This window comes from Opisthocomus hoazin, chromosome 1 (assembly GCF_030867145.1).
Source record: "Opisthocomus hoazin isolate bOpiHoa1 chromosome 1, bOpiHoa1.hap1, whole genome shotgun sequence".
NCBI lineage: Eukaryota > Metazoa > Chordata > Aves > Opisthocomiformes > Opisthocomidae > Opisthocomus > Opisthocomus hoazin.
Genome location: NC_134414.1, coordinates 92,160,232 through 92,180,508, shown reverse-complemented (window position 1 = coordinate 92,180,508; position 20,277 = coordinate 92,160,232). Strand labels below are relative to the sequence as shown.

The 20,277-nt window shown below is 43.7% G+C and overlaps 1 protein-coding gene across 3 annotated transcripts in view; it reads left to right on the top strand.

Annotated features, from left to right (window-relative positions):
• Window positions 1–13,231: 13,231 nt before the first annotated feature.
• RPS6KA3 (ribosomal protein S6 kinase A3) overlaps window positions 13,232–20,277 on the top strand; it is an 86,585-nt gene continuing 79,539 nt past the window's right edge. For 2 of the 3 annotated variants that reach the window (XM_075429303.1, XM_075429292.1), the window contains exon 1: window positions 13,232–13,457. In XM_075429303.1, the coding sequence (XP_075285418.1) occupies window positions 13,386–13,457 (72 nt within the window). In that variant the 5' untranslated portion in view covers window positions 13,232–13,385. Of the gene's footprint in view, window positions 13,458–13,850; window positions 13,929–20,277 lie in introns of those variants that run through there. The other variant, XM_075429314.1, reaches the window with a different exon arrangement.

The following is a 20,277-nucleotide window of genomic DNA, read 5'->3' as shown; positions in this document are numbered from 1 at the left end:
CCAGACACTGAACCATTGACCTCTACCCTCTGGATGCAACCTTCCAACCAATTCCTCATCCACCGAATAGTCCACCCATCAAATCCGTATCTCTCCAATTTAGAGAAAAGGATGTTGTGGGGGACGGTGTCAAAGGCCTTACAGAGGTCCAGACAGATGATCCGTAGCTCTTCCCTTGTCCACTGATGTAGTCACTCCATCATAAAAAGCCACTAGGTTGGTCAGGCAGGACTTGCCCTTGGTGAAGTCATGCTGGCTGTCTCAAATCACCTCCCTGTCCTCTATGCATAGCTTGTAGGAGGATCTGTTCCATGATCTTCCCAGGCACAGAGGCTGACAGGTCGGTAGTTCCCAGGGTCCTTCTTTCCACCCTTCTTAAAAATTGGTGCAATATTTCACTTTTTCCAGTCACCAGGGACTTTGCCTACTGTCGTGACTTTTCAAATTTCATGGAGAGTGGCTTAGCAACTACGTCAGCCAGTTCCCTCGGGACTCTGGGATGCATCTCATCAGGTCCCATAGACTTATGTATGTTCAGGTTCCTCAGATGGTCATGAACCTGATCTTCACCTACAGTGGCAGGGGCTTTGCTCCCCCACTCCCTGTCTTGTGGTTCATCCACTTGAGAGGTGTGGGAAGAAAGATTGGCAGTGAAGACTGAGGCAAAAAAGTTTTTCAGTACCTCAACCTTCTCCTCGTCTGTTGTTACCAGTTTGCCAGTCATGTTCATCAGGGCAGAAACGCTTTCTTTGACCTTCCTTTTCTGGCTGGCATACCTATATAGGCCCTTCTTATTACTCTTTGTGTCTCTTGCCCCGCGCCCTGGCCTTCCTGACCCCATCCCTACACAGCTGGGAAGCATCCCTATACTCTTCCCAGGATACCTATTTCCTATTTCTGCTTCCGCTGCTTGTGCATTTCCTTCTTGGCCTTTAGTTTGACCAGCAGGTCTTGACTCAGCCATGCCAGTCTCTTGCCTTCACTTTCTGATTTCTTACACTTGGGGATCAAGAGCCCTTGAGCTGGATGGAAATTTTATTTCTTCTTTGCTGGCAAGTATAAAGTATGCAGGTCAGCTGCTGCCCAGGTACTATTTTGAATATCGCTCCTACAAATGGTTATCCCATGACAGAGAAGCAGCAGGACAAATCAGTGGATGTGCCAGGAACCAATGGATGAAACAAACACATAGCTTATTTCAGGGCCTGATCTAAGACATTCCCATTAGAAAACTTGGGCCTTACTCTGTTTTGTAAGGCAAAATCACACAGTGCCCAAGGCAAGAAAAATTTTCTTTCCATAGTTTCTTCACTTTCATTGTATTTTGTATGCATATTTAGCTAATGCACACAGTATCAAACATGGAAATGGCTTAGGTGTCCTTTACGCTCCTCCAGACTTTAGATGTAGAAATTACGTTAGCCTGAACCCACCCCTGTGAAGGTATGAGATTCAATCCAGTTATTACAATTTTTTTTAACATCGCCAAATACAAAATAGAACAATATTATGGTTAACAAAGTACTAACTCTTATGGTTTTGAACAACTTAAAACCCATCTATCCATCAAGAAGGCTGAGTTCCTACTTCTTGTAATGCTGTTTACTTATTATTTCTATCATTTTTTATTTTCCAGATACTGTTTCTTTAGCTGAAATCTCCTTCAGCTTGTTTACCCAGCTCAGTAAGTGCCAGTGGTAACAGTGAAGAATTACTTACTTGAGCTTTCTCTGGGCCAAATCCTGAGGTCTCTACTATAAAGGGTATTTGGTTCTTCATCAGACAAAACATCCATGAGCTTTCAACAGTCTTTACTCTTCGAAAGCCACGAGTATAAGCCGTTGTATAGGATGCAAAGAGTTTACCAAACTGTATGCATGGGTAAAAAGCAAGACTGAGCATGAACCTTTTAGATGTCACTGTGGGATGGAAGGTGAAGTCTCTCCCAGTCTTGTTTATGACACAGAGCCCTTGAAGCATAGAAATTTTGGTTGTCTAAGTTAAAATCCTTTACCAGTCGATGAGTAAAAGGAGGTACTCATTAATACGCATTATCGTTACAGGCTGGAAAAGAAACACTCACATGTTTTCACAGAAACTCCGTGTGTTGGTGTAGTCCATTTAAGACAGAGATACAAACTTCTAAGCTAGTCATTGCAAACTTTCTTTATCCTGCATTCATCCTATCCTGACCCTAGAGAGATTCCCAAAGCAGGATTAAATTAGACTACCATGGTCTGCAGCATTAGGATGACAGTCATCTCCACACCATCCTAAAAACGCCTACAGAGCCAGCATCTGACGCTGAGTACAGAGACAATGTCTTTTAAATGCATGGTGTTACAACCAAGTTGAAGGATGTTATGCAGCGATCCTCTATGGATAAACTTTGCTATTGTAAAATGGAAGTTTAAAAGTTAGATTGAGTTTTGCTCCTATAGGTATTTATTTGACTTATGCCTATGGTTTCAATGGGAAAAGAATTGTATTCATTGTTTTAATGTACTAGTACATTACCTTCCCATGTACCTCGTATTTAAATGAAATGTTGCCATCAGTTTTCACAGTATGTTTCTAAGAATACACATTCAACAATTGAAATTAATCCCAAGGGGAAGAGTTATAAATGAGTATTGTTAATGTTGTTGTCACATCAATTTCCAGAATTCCTTGTTTTTTCCTACAGAAATACACTGATCTATCATTAAAATGCATGCACATGATAAAAGTGTGACAAATAAAAAATGATTCATTGAGTCCATGAGAATTTAGAAATATGGCAGCATGTTTTCCTCCTGAATCTTAACAAAAAAGGGTAAAAAAACAGCAAGGAGTAGCTCCCAACCAAAACTCTAGAATGAGGAACTAAAACCAAACAAGCTAAAGACAGAAAATGAGATTAGATCTGATATTAAATAACTTCTAAGGATTACAGAAAAATAAATTGTAACGAAGGCAACGCTACTTAAACATCCTGAGGAAAACCACATGACTGAAACAATCTGTATCCTTTTTCTTCTTATTATTTCCTGCATGTGTTCTTCCTTGCTCTAAATATTTAGAGCCATTCATTGCATTCAAATACGCCTCATCTTTCAATTGTGGACACAACTCCACTTTGCTTAGGTGAGTCAGTGGCAGTCAAAGCTTTAAATCCCCAGAGTGCAAACCATGCAAAGTGGTTAAAAAAGCTAGAGCCCCTCTCATTTTCTGCCAGCAGAGGATCTGGCCCCTGGGTACTTAAATAAAGAAGGAGAGCCAAAAAAAGTATGCCGTCAGGAAAAGTTCCCATTTGCTGCTACTTTGCCAGTCGAAACTATGCTGCAACCTTCAGGTTTTTTTCAAAACATGTGTAAAATATGTCATGTAGACATCAAAAATGTTCTTTGTGGACAAGAGAAATTCTGCCCAACCTCACAGGTATGTGGAAAACAAAGGATAATGAAATGGACAAAAGAGGGTCCATTTGCACACTGATCTTCCACAAGACTTCTTCAGCTTGCAGAGACATTAGGGGGCAGGCCAAGAAAGAAAAATAAAAGCATCTGAACAATGGATCTGCAGCCAAACCATCGCTTGCTGACACCACCAGTAGCGCATCAGCTGCTGAGGCTGAGGTTAAGGTAACAGCTCAATCATCCCAGACAACGAATCATCCCAGACCACCACTGTGGCCTAGTATGAAAGAAGAAAACTATTCAGTAGGGCAACTCTGCAAAAATCTTTATATGTTCCTGCTTTAGACAACATCTTCTCTAAGATAACAAAGTGCAAAGTTATTTCAGACTCTTCATTTCCTTTCTCCTTCATGAATAGGAGTACCTGTACCTCCTACAAAGGGGGTGGATATTTAAAGCCCCAAACTCATGGCCAAATAGACAAAATAAGCATAAGTACTTTACTTCAGACCTAACAAGTGAGTCAGCAGTCAGATTCTATTTCCCCTGCTGAAGTCAGAAAACAAATTAAGTTGACAGCGTGCCTCTAATGGTGATGACATCACTGAGAGTGGAGTTATTTTCAGTCTCCACAGCACTGGTAAGGGGGAAGCATAAAAGTGAGAAAGGGAAGCTTAACTTTTTCTCATGCCTACTCCTAATTTATTTGCTTTGCAGTCACCCTCTCAAATTAGGTACTTTTTACAATTGTCATTCCATGCTTAAAAGTATATAGCATTTTTCAAAGGCTTGTAATTGAATAACACTTTTTTTTCTTTCTTTAGTGAGCACCAATACCTAAGGTTGACAGCAATTTTAGCCTTGTGTTAAGCAGGAACAAGTCGTCCAAATACTTTGGAATTGCACCTAAATAAAACAGGGAAGAGTTTAAACCATTTGCCAGAATGTTCAAAAGTGACCTTACATGGAGTATGTTTAGATGCCCAACCTGTGAGCCCCAGAGAACAGTATAGAATGCGGATCTGCATCTGCAAAAATATCTCTCTCTGAAGTGTACCCTTTACTTTTAAAGTGGAGGTGGAAAAGTTTCTGCTTTTTGACAGTACAAAAGCTGAGCTTTGCAGAGTTTTCTAAGTTGAAAAAAATACACTGTCTGGGACAGCGGCTGAGAGACACTGTTCAGCCGGATACAAGAAGACTCAGGAGGATTTGGAGAAGAGCAGGGCTTTCTACATGAGAAGCCTGAAGCACAAAGTGACATAAAAAATGCATGAGGCTGAGAAACAGTGGGAAAGAAGATGTAGGATACGGAACCATGAATAAGGTAAAGGATAAAATGAGAAAAGTGAAATAATCCAGGACAGAGTTCTGCTGAAACACGAAGCTGAACCTGAGTAAGAAGCAGAAAGAAGTGAAGGTGCAGAAATATCAAGAGAGATGGGAGCAGTCTGGCTTTGTCAGTGAGTGATGAGACGCGAGGTGACGAGAACACTGCAGCAACGGGACTGCAACTCCTGGCAGCGGCAACAGACAGGAAATGCTGAATTGTAAATACGCAGCTCCTGAAGGTACACGATTTAATGAGAAGCTGATGACTTGACGAGGAGGATTAGAGAGGTTTCTTGTATGGCAAGTGGGAAGTTAGTAAGAGAAAGGGTTTAGGTGTGAAAAGGGGAAGCAAAGTTTTGGGCACACTGCATGCAATGCGGAGACAGCTAAAGATGACTGGGTGGGAGAGAGGAGATCTGGTAAGCGAGGAAATAGATGTACACGAGGTGGGTGAGCACCTCAGATCCACTCGATGTATTGCAGGGAGAGCAGGTGACCTGCTTCTTCTACCAAGCGCCAGCCTGGAGCTGTCTGAGGATGAAGAATACCTCGAAAAAAACACGAGAATGAAGTTAAAAGAAGCAGGTCTGTCTTCAGAAGATAAAATGGAGAAAAAGAAATGTACAGAGGATTAAGAGGACTGAGAAAAGGCAGTCAGAGCTGGCTGGAAGGAAATTAGTGACAGATTTCCTGCTTGTCTCCAAGGAAAAATAAACCCAGTGTGGAATGTAACCCTTTAAACAAGAGCATTGATGTGTCACTAATGTAAAAGGAGTTCCTGTGGACTAAAGTGGACAAATTTTGTCATATAGATGAGTGGTGCTTTAAGGAGCTCATAAAGGATCTCTTTGTCCTAAGAAACTATTAAACCAAAAAAAATGTGTAGCAATGAAATGAATAATTTAAGAATCCCTTGCAACAGACCGATTCAGCACTCTCTGGAGATGGACATCTTATTGCAATTTACACTCTCTCTTAACCAACGTCATTAGTAGTGGTTCTAGAAAGCACAAAGGAATGAGACACTGAAATACTGCAGGAACACTGTCAACAATGATCAAAGCCCTCATCGTAGCTTTTGTTCAACTAGGGCAAGCAGCTTGTTTCTGTGCAGTAGAGGAGCATTCATTCTCATGAAGCAGGCAAAATAACATCATTCCTTCCTGAAAATTCTGATTTTTAAAATAGCTTCTTTGAAGTCAGACAAGTTTCAGTTTTGCTGAAAGTGAATCAATAGAGGAGGAATATAATCCTTATAACTCATTTAATCCTTTCTACTGCCTGTGGTGATGTAATACCAAAGACTCCATTAACTTGTAGGCCTACTCATGAGCTGAACATTTGTTTCTTACTGCAAACATTTAGCTGAAGCCATTGGAAATTTTATCTGGTTGTAATAGATTTAATGAGACACTGAATGGTTGTTTGTTTCATTAATCTTGTATCAAGTGACTCTAAAAAAGAAAATACTGGCAGATTTCTGTAAGTGCTTAGAGCATCTCTATGGATTATCGCTGTTAACACATCAGCCTTTCTGATTTCCTGTGATTCACAAAATATTGACACAAAAATTCTTATATAGGATTAACTGGCTATTCATTTCCAAGACACAACTGCTCCTTATATGCTCCTTAGAAGTGTTTTGCTCTTTTTCCTCTTCCCTGTTTAAAGAGCCATCTCCTATTTTCAGCCTCCCCTTTCCGTTTCCTCCTACATCTTACGTTAACTTCCTTTACACTTACTGGAGAATGACCAACAAGCCAAAAATCTTTCACAACCTCCCCTCCTCCACCTACAGTATCTTGCCCAATCTAGCAGTAGGTCCAATCCGTACCACTTCTTAGCTTAAGCACACCATAGCCCAGAACCTCTTACAGCTCAGACAGCACAGACTTTACAGTTTCTGACTCTCCTGCCGCATACACACCTTTTTGCAACACCAAAGCTCCAAATAAGGGACCATGGCTTAACAGCCTTCAGCTGCTCTGCAATACTGGATAAATGTTGCTGTCTCCTCATCTTGCAACTCCTCTTGGCAAGGTTGTGACTCTGCAGCAAGGCCTTGAGGATGTCTTTGCTCCAACAAATGGGACGAAGTGGGTCAACACAGCAGTGACAGAGCGCGGTGCCCATGAGGGGGACGTGGTTGTTTCAGCTAACCCATTTCTCTTCACTCCTCCCTGATAATGAGCTGGCTTCCATCATGTTCATGCCTCCCTTCAGTAAGCACTGACTTTAGGTGATGGAAATGAGCACTCACTGTGGAACTGTGTCATCGCATGGTCCTGGAATGATTGCTGGGGATCTAAATTCAGAGTAGGCACCTTTTCACCAATAAATCACCCATGGAACACAAGGAAGGATGCCAGTATTATTTGGAGTTTGCCAACCCCCAGCTCATACTGAGTGGTGAGGAAGCACTTCAGGGTAAGTCAACCATCAGTTCCTTTTTCACAGAAGTCATATACCAATAATACATGGGAGTGTCAATCTGTCACATACCTAAATTACGAGGGGGCCAAGGTTCATGGCAGGAATTCCCCAGCTGCACTGGAACAGCACATAGCGAGATGGGGAAAATACTACATACATACAGCCTGTTGTACAACATGCACAATTAGGATCCCTTCTCATTTACATTTGATGTTGCAACAAGTTTTATGGGCATGGACACAAACCTGGGCCCCGCCCTGCATGGCACTGCTTGGTTGTCTACAGGGGAAAAAGCAAGGTACAAATGTGAGATGCTGGTGGAAGAGAGTGAACTGTCTTGAGAGAGCACATGGATCTTTCAAACCAGTAGAAGTACAAAATTATATTTTTAGGTCTGATCACTTCAATAGCAGGTGAAATACTGTTGAAATAATGTTGAAAAGATCAGCAAACTGCTGGGAATGAGGATCAGGTATTGTCAAGCAGGATAAAGGACAGCTGTTAGCTCAGTCAGGAGAATCCTGTTCAGTGTAATTAAGGGTCAGGAAAGAGAAAGTAAAGCTTTCTAGGTTTAAAAGGGATTCTTGTCTAAGAGACACTGGATAATCTATAAAAGGAAGTAAAGAGTAAGCTTGTTAGAGTAGATGATTGGGTGAGTAGCTTTCAAAGAGACCAAGGGATGGGGGAGGACATTAAAACTACTTAATTGGGCAAACATAAAATCAGAAATAGAGGTAATAAGATTAGATCCCCAAAGAGCTAGATAAACTGGGTTATGCTTGTCAGCAGACTCCTTAAATCTGACTTAATTTGATAACAATAATAGAAAGGTGTGTCATCCTTAAACTCCTAGGTCTGGGGGAGGAGACAGGTAGGGTACATATAATGTTGTGTCCTCCTCTAGGCATGCAGTGACTTGGGAAGCTGACAAGTTTGTTATTGCTACACTATGTAGTACAATATAATATCATATTCTACTTCTATCAACTTTGTATCTTTTTTCTTCTTTTTTGTGAACAGTTATCTTGTGTCATATTTAACCCAGGAGAACCCTGACCCTCAAAGACTTATCCTTGTTCATATTCTGCTGCTTCCTTTTTGTCCCAAAATACCACAATCTGGAATTCTGATCTGCTTCTCGATGTTCCACCGTAACAGGGTGACAACTTGTATTCAGTATTTGATAGCAGGTTTCCATGTAAGATTTCAAAGCTCAGCAAAAGGTTTCTCATATTTTGTGGTAAATAGGATAAGCTTTGTCATTCAGAAGATAAATCTGAGCTATCTGTATGTGCAGAAACACTAAAATGAGAACATATGTTGGAGACAGGTATGCTGTAATGAGACCATACTTTATTGAATTCCAGACTTCCACTCAGGATGTAGAAACCACAGGCACAATATTTCCTGCTAGTACAGTGACCACAGATAAAACTCAGAGCAGTAATACCATCAAGCCTGATCCACTGCGTTTTACTCTTTCAGTGCAATTTTACGTAAACATACATATAGCCAGAAAAGCTAGAGTTTTAAGCGGTGAGTCAGACACCATATCTCTAATATATGTAGGATTTAGAAGTATTCTTATTGTCATTATCGCATCTTCTGCTACACTTGTGGGATCAGAACTTCAAAGAAGAGCCTGACAGAGGAAATTGTAGGAAATGTTTGCATTCCTGTGTGATTCCATCATCCAGGGGCCTGTAATGGTGAAAGAACCCTTCAGCAGATGTCGTTTGAAAGGTCAGGTTAACTCTTAATATACAATGGACATTTATTTCAGTTCTTCCTTTTTAAATTATTGATTACAACTCTCTTTGACCCTGGTTCATATAGCCAGTCCTTCTGGTGTCTCCGCTACGACAACTCACACCAGCTGGAAACTTCTTGCAGCACTTTGTCTCTCTCCCCCTTGGTCTTTGTCAGCTTTGCAAACAGCAGTGAAACCATTCTTTCAATATGCCAGTGAGGTTAAGGAGATGTTCTTTATATTTGCAACTAAAGCACAGAGCAACCATTTCTAATTAGCACTAAGGTTTCCTTAGTCTGTTTCGGCAGGATGTATTTACACTTCTCCAATCAAGGCCTCTTCACACTTTTGAAAACATCATTAAAAGACTAAGTCTCCTTAGTTGAATCTCATCTATATTAAGAGACCTACTAAATTACACAATTGTCCTTTGTGATCTGCTAGGAATTAAATCCAGGTGTCTTGAGAGTAAGAGACTCTCTGCATCTGCTAGCTATACAAATAAATTGTATTGATTTTCTTTTTAACTCCTTGGAGGTTTTTCCCATGTGGACAGTAACTTCTGCATATTTTCTTGTGCATTAAATTCAAATTATACACCTGAGTACTATGGTTGTAATACCTGAAACCGAATTTCACACTTTTGGAATGCATTTACTTTTTCATATTCTGTTCATTTTAATCCAGAAGACACTGGATTACAATTCACACCTAATACACTACTACACCTCCTAGATGAGTGTCAGATTGTGGGTTTTGTTGCCATAAATAGTTTGCTTCATTCTTTCCCCCTTTTTATTTGTATTTTAAAAATGCAAGTTCAAGCTCCCAAATATTATTCTGATAGTTGTATTAGCAAACTAATCCTGTTTTATACCTGTTAACCTATTTTAGGGGTATGACGATGGTGGTTTATTAACTCTGCCATGAATTCTGCCTTAACTGCGAAGAGTAAGTAGGTGCTAGTTAAAGCTAGGCAAAGCATTAGATACCACCGACCATCAGCAAGCTTCCCCAGTTTCTGCTACTCACACATCAGGATGCCTTCTGTGGTGAAAAGACAGGCAAGTCCTATCAAGCTGATGTCTCCCTCTCAATAAGGTAACATTTTAGTGAGATTTGCTAGAAGACAGATCAAAAAATGGTGCAGCTTGTGAAGCCCACCTAATTCATGTGATGACAGGTTAACAGGATTTTATACAGTGCTCTCCTTTTAGTGCCATATGCTACCCTCTTCCTAACAAATGTGACCAAATTTTCCGGTGCAATGCATGTAAAACATCTGTGTGGATGCAACACAATTGCAGCCACTTACGCAGAGCTGAAAACAACCCCCACAACCGAGTCTGGTGACAGACAGTTATTAGTGGTGACTACAGTCAAGTAACGATGGCTGTGGCTACAGGAAAAGAGGGTAAAAGGAAAGGTCTGCTGCCACAGGTGAAAGCATGATCTTGCTTTGGCCTGAGACAAAAGGAATGAGTAACAGGAGCTGCTGTCTTGAGGCAAAATATCCTCAGCATCTCTCGCTGGCAGGACGATCCAACTCTGAGCTTAGCAGGAACTGAAAGTCAGAATCCCCCGCATCTCCCTGAGATTAACTGATATGTTTCCCTTCCCTGTGGAGACAATTTGCAGATTATTTTCTTGCCCCGAAGTCTGTTCCTGCATAGTAGCTCCTATTAAAATCCTGGTGCAGCTTTCTCCTTTATAAAATTTTAAATGTGTGGTGTGATAACACTCAAACCCCTGAACAATGAAATGGCATACCTCTGCCTACCCTCTGTACTTCAGTGCCTGAGAAAAGGTCAGATTTCTATTGTTTGCAGCCCTCCCATAAGCTAGCGCATAAGATCTTTGCCCTTTTTTCTTCTGGATTCGTGGGACGCATACAGGGAAGGACAGAAGATGACCGGCATGCAAAATTTAGGGACTCTAACTGAAATGTAACACCCACTCTCCTTCTAGAGTTTTTAATTTGAACAAGAAATTCAGAATAGGTACCTATGGCAGGAAAGGACTAGACAACTATGAAAGGAAAAGAGCAGATCATGGAATTTTTTATTTAGAGGGAGGAAGTCTTATCAGATAAAGAGGGATTACTTGAACTATGTTAAATGCAAGCTTAGCTTTAGGGTTTTTTTCCTGTCATCATTGCCACCTTTCAGCTGCTCCGGTTCTTCTCCCTAATGGCACATCTTGGAGGTATGTACCTGACTCTAGTTGACACAGGCACAAATGCACGAGCTTTGACAATGTAAAGCAAACTGTCCCTGTGAGGGAACAGAAACTGATGTTTCCAGAGTGATGGAAGGAAACAACTTTTCATCGTGGATTTTTACACAAACTCAAGGATTTTTTAAAAAGTCCTGATTTGTGTGTCAAGCACATAATGTATGACTGCTGTGAATATGAGTTTTCTGTTCAACATTCCAGCAGCCAGTTTGAGACTGAACTGACCTGGCGCTGATCAGACTACAAAAAAAGTTATTCCTTGCTATTAACATTACGCTATTCAGCACAAAGGCTGCCACACACTACTGAATTATCTGTTTTCTATTGCCTTATCGTAAATTTCATACCAATAACTGGCCAATTTCGCAAATTGCCTCTGTTTTTGAAGGAAGCAGTCCTGACCTCTCTTCAACCTTTAACTCAAACTTTGATAGGGTTGTTGGGTGGGGTTTTTTTTTTGAGGACAACAGCAGGTAAGAACGGTAGGGTTAGTTTTGACGTAGATCCATTCCCCAGCCTAGCTCACCACGTGGCAGCACGAGCAATTGCACCACTTCAAAAGAACGGCTGATGCAAGGGCCAGACTGAACAGCAGCGAGCAAGGGGACGGCACAGCTGCTTCCCCTGGCAGCGGTGATGGCTTCAAGGGATTATGACCTTTTACTCCAGATATGGAAGTCTCTGTAGTACCAGCTGAAGTCTGATTCATGATGAGCAACTGCCTATCCACTCCTTTGTACCTCTTTGTAAATCGGTATTTATGCTTACACACATGTAAAGTGGGATCAAAAATGCTACCAAGCAAAAATAGAAGTAGCCTGTGTTCATCGCAGTAGTGCGTGTATGCACGCACACACATTTTTAACCACTAGCACTCCTGTCATTCCTCCCACCCCCAAAAAAACCTCCAAATATTTAGAGAATGTTAACTTTTATTAGGGATGGAAGAAAGCACGTGACCTGTCAAGATCTAGAAATGCTTTGCGACAGTGGGAGCTGCTGAAAACAAAGTGGCCGCCTTCTCAAACACAGTTCTGGAAAATTTGGCTTCGGCGGCAAGGTGTCTGACACCAGCACCCATCTTCAGTTGCTGGTCTAATGTTTCAAGGATTCTTCTGCATCAGCCAAGCGATCTGAGTTGCAAAGGTTGGGTGTTTATTACAGTGCTTCACATTTTAAGGGAACCACGTAAGACCACGTACATTCGTGGATCTCGGTATATGTTTAAGTCAGCTGTTTGTGTGCTAGTCAACACATGAGGATAGAAAGAAAACTAAGGTCTGTTCTCAGAACCCGTGGTGTGTGGGTTTTTTTGACAGCTTTATCTTCATGTCTCTTGGCCTGCAGAAAAATGACTTTCCCGCTTCCAGGCAACTCTTACTCATGCAGTCCAACCACCACCTAAATGGTATCGCTATAAAAACAAATTCCCGCATCTCAATTCCTTTCCGTCTTTGCCTAACGATCTTCTGCACAACGCCACGTCTCCCTCCCCGTCCCCACCCGCCTCCCAACTTCTCCGCCCGCTCTCCTGCCTGCGCAAACGAACCCCTGGCCTCCCCACCCCCCCAGCTCACCTGCCGAGCGGCGGCAGCCCCGGGCCCCGGCCGGGCTCCCGGACGCGTTTCGAACAGCCCGTCCGGCTGGCGCTGGCCCGACCGACCCTCGCCCGGCACCGCTGGGGGCGAAGCCCCACACGGCCGCCGTGCCCTCCGACCCGGCCGGCCCGCCCGCCCGCCGCTTCCCGGCGCAGCGCTGGGCAACACCGACCGAGGCCGGAGAGCGGCCAAGTACGGACGGGCCGCGCCCGCGACTGACCCGGTTCCGGCCGGGCCTCCAGCAGCAGCGCCTGGCTCCAACTCCCCGCCCGCGGCCCGGCCCGGTACCCGCGGGCAGCCAGGGCCGGGGCGGTGGCGGCCCCGCCCGGCGGTGGCGCGCGCAGGCGCCGTTGGCCCCACAGGTACGGCGCGGGCGCCATGTTGTGAGCGGAAGCCGGGCCCGAGCGGCGGGCCGGGGGGAGGGCGGAAGCGCGGCTCCGCCTGGCAGCGGGGAGGGGGCGGGGGAGGGACGGGACGGGACGGGCGGACGGAGGGACCGCGGCAGCGGGCAGCAGTCGCCGCAAGAGCCGCCGCTAGAGCCAGCCGGGGTGTCCCGCGCCCCGCCGAGGGCTCGCTTACCGGCCTCGCCGCCGGGGTGCGGGATCAGCGGAGCGCGGAGGCTGCGGGAGCCGGGCGGGGAAGATGCCCCTGGCGCAGCTGGCGGACCCTTGGCAGAAGATGGCTGTGGAGAGCGCGGCCGAGAGCAGTGCCGAGGTAGGGCGCGGGCGGGGAAAGTTGTGAGGAGGGGACGGGACCTGGGCTCCCGCCGCCGCCGCCGCCGAGCGAGGGACGGGCAGAGTTTCTCGGGGCGGGCAGCGCCGCGGCTGCGGGCGGGGGGGGGGCGGGAAGGGGCTGGCGGGGGGGGCCGGGCGGGGGGACACGACACTGGGCGCTGCCGGGGGCCGAGCCCCCGGTGCGGGCAGCGGGGGGTGAGCGCTGTCGCCTGCCTGCCTGCCTGCTGCCCGGCCGGCCCCTGCGCGCCGCTTCCTCCTCGGGGCACTGAGTCAGGGCCGGGACCGGCCGGGACTACCCCGCGCCGGGGCTCGGGGCGTGTTTCACGGGACCGGGCTGCTCCCGGCTCGCTCCCTCCCCTTCCGCCCCCTTCCCCGGGAGGGAGTAACCTGCTTCTGCGGCTCCGCCGACTCGGGCGCTTTTGTTCCAGCTCGGTGTCTGGTTACTGTCACGGTGAGTTCCCCTTCCCGGGGCGGCCCCGCCGCCTCCGCAGGAGCGGTCCGCGGGGGAGAGAGCAGGGAGGGCCGGGGCCTGCCCTCACCTCGCCCGCTGCCGTCCCCCTGCGGCGGCCGAGGGCCGTCCCCGCCCGGGAGCCGCTGCCCCCCGGTCTGAGCGCGGTGGGGTTGCCCCTGCCGTTCCGCAGGCGTTTGGGAAGCCGCAGGGACGTCTCGCACTGGGTGGTGGCGGCGTGGATGGGGACATCGCTGAGGCGCGGCGTGGTGTCCCGCTCCTGGCAGCGGGGAGGTCGCGCTGGGCTCCTGACCTTGCCGGGCTGGACGCGTGTTGGCTCTCCTCGGCCGAGGTAACGAGGGCGGCTGGAAGTTAGATTCGCTTGCATCCGAGGCCGTAGATGCCTTCGGTTATTTTCGCTTTTTTCTTCCTACAGTGTACTACTGTGTTGGTTCGGATCTGTGTAAACACTGCGCCTACACAGTCAGTTGTGCTTGCTCCGAGATTCCCTAGTAGCCCACAACGCGTGTGCTAGTTTGCGACCAGACTCCCATCTGAAAAGAGATAGCTGCTTCTGACAGTGCAGCTTCTATCTGAATCTGCTCCAGCTGATACGCAGCCAGGCTCCTTCAAGTGATGCTGCTCTCGAGCGGTGTGGACTCAGGCCAGCTCACAACAATTAGTCACAAGGTTAGGACTTATTCCTTAGTGAGCGGAGCAAAGAGAGAGGGAGAGACCAATGCAAAGTTTCTGCAGTATCAGAAGTATTTGTCCTTTTGATGTTTGTCTTGTCTTCTTTCTGCCTGAAGTGACTGCATCTCTCAGGGTCAGAAGAATCTGCGTTTCTGATCTGACAGGCAGATCCGTCTTTTAAATTCTTGCCAGTTACTGTAGTTACTTTTAAATTCTTGCCAGTTATTCACTGACTTCTGAAGTGGTGATCTTACATGATTTTTTTTTTTATTTTTTTTTTTTTAAGTGGGGAGTAACTACAATAGTAGTGTGATGCTTGGGAGGGCAGTAGAGAAGGTGGTAGGGGAGACGTTTCTGCAAGACCACTTAGAGAAAAGAGCTTAACTGTTCCTTTAGTCCTCTGTGCTCACTGCATGTAGTCTGTGTAACTTCAATAATGCTATATATGCTGGAAAGGTAGCAAAATAGGTTATGTTATTTGAAATGTGTGTATGTGCATGATTAATTCTACACCAAAAAAAGCAACAAAGTATTTCAGACATAATTTGTTTTTAAAGTGCTGTCCTAGACTTCTTGAAACAAGTGTGTTTTACCTCTTCCTAAAAAAAAAATAAACACTTACATTGACATGAGTCTACACCAGTTTATCACCAAAAAAAATTTTGTAGGACCACTAACAAAACATGAAACAGCAACTGAACTGACAGGTTTGCACTGTAAGGCCCTAGAATAAACACTCAGTTCTTGAAAAGACCAGACTGCACCTGTAAAAGCTTCTCAGGTGATCCTCAGACAGGAAAAGGTAGACTTAGATAGGCCACTTACCTGAAATCAGCTTTTAGGAAAAGGTGTTTTAGTGAAAAGAGATAAGTTTGTCAAATACGTAAACAAATGACCTAAACACATAACTGACATTTTCAGTTTGCATGAGTTGTTTTTATCTGTAGCATAGCAGTATCTTAATTACAGACCAGATCCTGCAAGAGTATCCTCGGGCAAAATTTTTTTTACATCCACCTGGAAACTCATTGTGATTTCAGTCATAGTTTGGTAGTAATAATGTCTGCAGCTGTAGTAATGAGTGAGGTATAGAGTTACTACTAACCTCTTGGATTTGCTGACATAGTTCCTTGTAACACTGTGTTATCCACATGGAATTACAAATTATTGAGCTTTAAAACTCATCTCAGACACTTTATTGGTCTGAACAACTCTGTGAGTTTTTATATTTAATTAATTTTTTTGTTTGTTTCACAGTGCAGTCCTGTATTTGGTTTTATAGCGGTACCACCGAGGAGGTGATTTGCTGTGGTGTGTGAGCAAATTTAGTAGGCAGAATAGAATGCCTTTAGCTACTGTCACTTTGGAAAATGGTATAGTTAACCACCAACAGCTGCTGTAACTTAGGTGTACAGGACAGCAGATTTGTAGAACATTGTCCTTCTTAAGAAATAATGCAAACAATTTTTTTAGATAAAACATGGGTTTATAGTTTTCAGAGATCAGTTGCAGGACTTCTGGTTCTGCAGGTACAAATAAGTCAGTGATCCATATTGCATCTCTGACAGCTTTTCCAAAGTGTAAAGCTGCTACACAGTTTTTAACATAATTTGTCTATGTGGTATAATGTGATTTTGTTCTGGTTTTAAAGTCTCATGTTTTAAATCACAACACCTTTAAAGCCTGTGGAATGATGCTATCTCATTAACTCAGGGTCTGCTCAAGATTTATAACAAGCACAGGTTTGTTTTTTGTGGTGAGAATGCCTGGTATTTCAAGTCATCTGCTTTCAAGCAAATGAAGTATTGATGATTTGAGTTTGTATTTGAATGCCTGAATAGCTAGCCTGATCCTTTGATCTGTACACCCAGCTATGCATATTAATATTGACTGGGGGAGAATGAACATGGTTATGGCAGCCAAATTTTGGACACCAGTATGTTGAAAGAGCTGACCGTTGTAAAAAGGTGCTGTTTGCTAGACTTTCTGGGAAGCATTTGTGCCATCTATCTTTAGGAACTGTAATTTAGGTGCTCTAAATTGGCTGTGGAGAAAGTTCCATTTTTTCTGTGGCGCTTGACAGGGTATTTCTGATCACCTGTTTAGGTGTATAAATAGATGGTATGAATCGCCTTTCACAGAATTCCTTGTTTTATTGTTTGTATCCAGAATTATTTGAACCTTGCACAAGACAAGGGGTGCTGGCATTTATCAGTCATGCTGATGCTTTAAAGAACCTGTTATAATGTAATTTCTGCTTTGTAATTCCATTCTGATGTCAGTGTGACATTCTCTGTGTCAATGTATACTTCTGGCATGGAGTCTGAAATCTGTCAGATGTCTTGCCACCTTGAAGCCATGAAGCTGTGGTTGTGATTGTCTCTTTACAGTCTGTACTAGTCTGTGTAATCAGCATTGTACTTGCGTTCCCCAGGAACAAAGGCTATATTTACAGTCATTTCTTGTATAGCCAACACAGGTAAACAATTCAAAGCCAAAGTGGAATCACCTAAATGGACTGGTCTGTGTGGATTTTGAAGACTGTCCGTCGTCTCCCTGTTGTAGGCAGAATTCTCTGCAGCTCTCTGCTATCGCGTCTCATACATACCTGCTGTCAGTACAGTGTGTTCTGAAGTCTGGGTATCTCACAGACTAAGTAGTATACCCTGTATTCCACAAACTGCTGTGATAGAGACGGATAACCGGTGTTGTATATATGTAAATACTGTCTTGAGAAGCATAGCTTCTGTATGAAAGATGTTTAGGCCTGTGAGTTTTGTTTTTTTTTTTCTTCAGCTTTTTCAGATCCTTAATGGTACAGTTTTACCTGTACTGTTTTTTAGTTTAACACATTCCTACTACATGACGTGGTACTGATGTCCTGCTGTCAGCTGGGTGGGGTAGGGGGAGGCAGGTGCCTTCAGTATCTTCATGCAGTATTGTGTACGCTCTGCAGCTCTTGGTTTCCCCGTGGAAGGTGTTGAGTTTGACTTGTTGGATCGTTCTGTTGGTTTTTTTGACACATTGGCAGTTCTTAGCTTGTAATTGTTTTGTTCATTGTAGTGTATGTAATATTTCTCATCACAGCTGGGACGTCTAACACAAAGTTGATGTAAGCAGACTGACATGTTTAAAGGCATGTCTGTTGTCTTTGAATTGATTGTGATCTGTCACACTAACTGTAGTTGTTTGTCATTTGAAATGCTCCACTTAGATTCACAATGATGCATAGACTAAGGTGGGCGTTTAATTATTTCTGCACATCAGAAACATTAGCTTTATGAGTTGATTGATGTTGGCAGTTGGCAGGTCTATCAGCTGTAAGAACTGTGATTGTGAGCTTTTGTGTTGTTTGGTGTGGGGGATTGGTTGTGGTTTTTTGTGGGTGGTTTTTTTTTTTTTTTGTAACATAATTCATAGCAGTATTCCACTAATGAAAATTTTAAGCGGTTTTTCAGGCAAGAGTAGAATATTGCAGCTGTTTTTTCAGTCTTGGAGACTTCCAAGAGGGGGATAATTTAATCAGTAAAATAGGAGAAGTTAGAATCTTTTCAGGGATTTTTTAAGCTTAGACGAAATAAAGTGGTTTGAATACTGCAAGGATTGTGCTACATGCTTGCATATGTGATACTGATGCTACTTATTCTCTATTTATTCTCTGAAATAAGATTAAATACCTCACCCATTGGAAAAGGGGGGGAGGGGGGAAGGGGAAATCCTGTGTAGCAGATGGGAAAATGGGGCTCAACAACTTAGCGACTCCATCTAGCATAATTCATGGGGTCTGTTCTAGAGCTAGGAGCTGATCTCTGATTTCCAGTGACCTACTCCAGTGTCTCAACCACAAAAGTTACTGCTCTCTCATTCTTATCAGTAACAGTTACCATACGTTCCCTTTGATGCAAGGACCCCCCCTGTGGTATGCTTAATGCTCCACTTAACTCTTTTTGGAGGAAGTGCGCTGCTTTATTTATTTGAGTAAAGCAATTCAATTGTGTAAAAAGTAACATGTGTCTTCTAAATACATTATTATTGTCTAGGTCTATTTTCTGACATAATTTCTAAGGTACCATTTCATTAAATTAATTATATTAATTGAATTCCAATTTAACATTTAATTTCAATCAGTAATTTATCAGAACAGGTAATGTTTAAGTAGATACAGAAGATGGGAAGAAATGGTATTTTGTTGTGGTTTTAAATGTCCAACAAAACATAGCTTTGAAATATTAAATCATCTTTGTCCTGCAGGCTCCAAAGGTGGTGGTTTCAGGATGTAAACAGACCGTGATGAATATTGTTTGTGTTATTGCTTACATAACATGATTCCCAGAAGTAGTTACTGTTAGAACTTAGACTTACATGTTAAATTTTTTTTTTCACTTAACAGGGAGTCTTTCTCCTCCTGTCTGCCAGCAACTGAAGTTTATTGTGTAGTCACCTGTTAAACCCTGAATTTTAGGAATTAGTGAAGTTGCTCCATAGCTTAGTCTCTCTTCTTAGTAGAATATATTAAAATAGCTAAGTGACAAAGTGAGTGTAAATGAGTAATGCTTTAGTTGACTTCAACATCAATTTCCAACCTTTGTCATTTATCATGCAAAGAGATTCTAAGAAACCCATGTCTGCTTTGTAGGGAATTGCAGCACGCAGCCTTGCTGTGCCCACTGGGTAAGAACCTGGCCCATACTTCCGTGTGGGTGCCCCGGTCTTCTTTGGGAGGAGCCCAGGCAGGGCCAGGACGTTTCAGTGGGCTTGGGACTGCAGGAGGGAGCAGAGGTGAAGCATACCTGCCTTCTCCTGCAAATACAGTCCTGGCGATAAGATTGTATACTGTCAGGTGCCAGAGTCACTGTTAGGATAATGTGTACGAGCAGCGAAAGAATTTCTTTTATTTTTGTATGTGCAGCCATGGCTGGATATGTTGAAGTAAGTGATTTCTGCAGGTATATTTCTTTTTCCTCTTTGGAGCAGATGAACAGACAATAGGCGGTATGGGTTTTGGTTGGGGTTTTTTGGGTTTGTCTCTTCCCTCTCCTGCTCCCCTCCCAGGGCTGCTGAATTGATATGTGAAGTGTAATAATTTACCACTGATGCAGGTAGGGAACTAAATGAAAATTTCACTTCCTTGTATTTTTTTTTTTTTTCTGAACAAATGAACATAACATGATTTGGAGCTTGTTCTAGCTACAGAAAATGGTTGGCCAGGATAAATATTTTATGATACTGTATGTCCAGCATTGTGGATAATGCCATGGCACTTGTCTGCCTGTCAGGCGGAGTTAATTCAGAGAATTAAACATGCTGAGAGCTGCGATTTTTTTTTTTTTTTTTTTTTTTTAATTTTTTTTTTTTCAGTTTCCTTTTCTGCCCTCACCTGGCACGGGGCTGGACAAATGCCAGTGCCAAGGAAAGCATCACAGTGGAGGACAGGAGACTGCTCCTCTGTACTGTTAAACTATATTCTTGAGTCATATTGGATAAGAAGAAGGTGTTAGTGTAAAGTAGATAGGGTTTACAAAATCACATAGTTAAAGTTGCCCAAGTATCCTAACTTAAGGAAGTTGGCTTTGTGCCTAGATGATCTGCATGTTAATAGCTTGTATCGGAGGTTGATTGTCTGCAGAGAGGCAAGTTTCAATGTTCCGCTGTTTCTTTC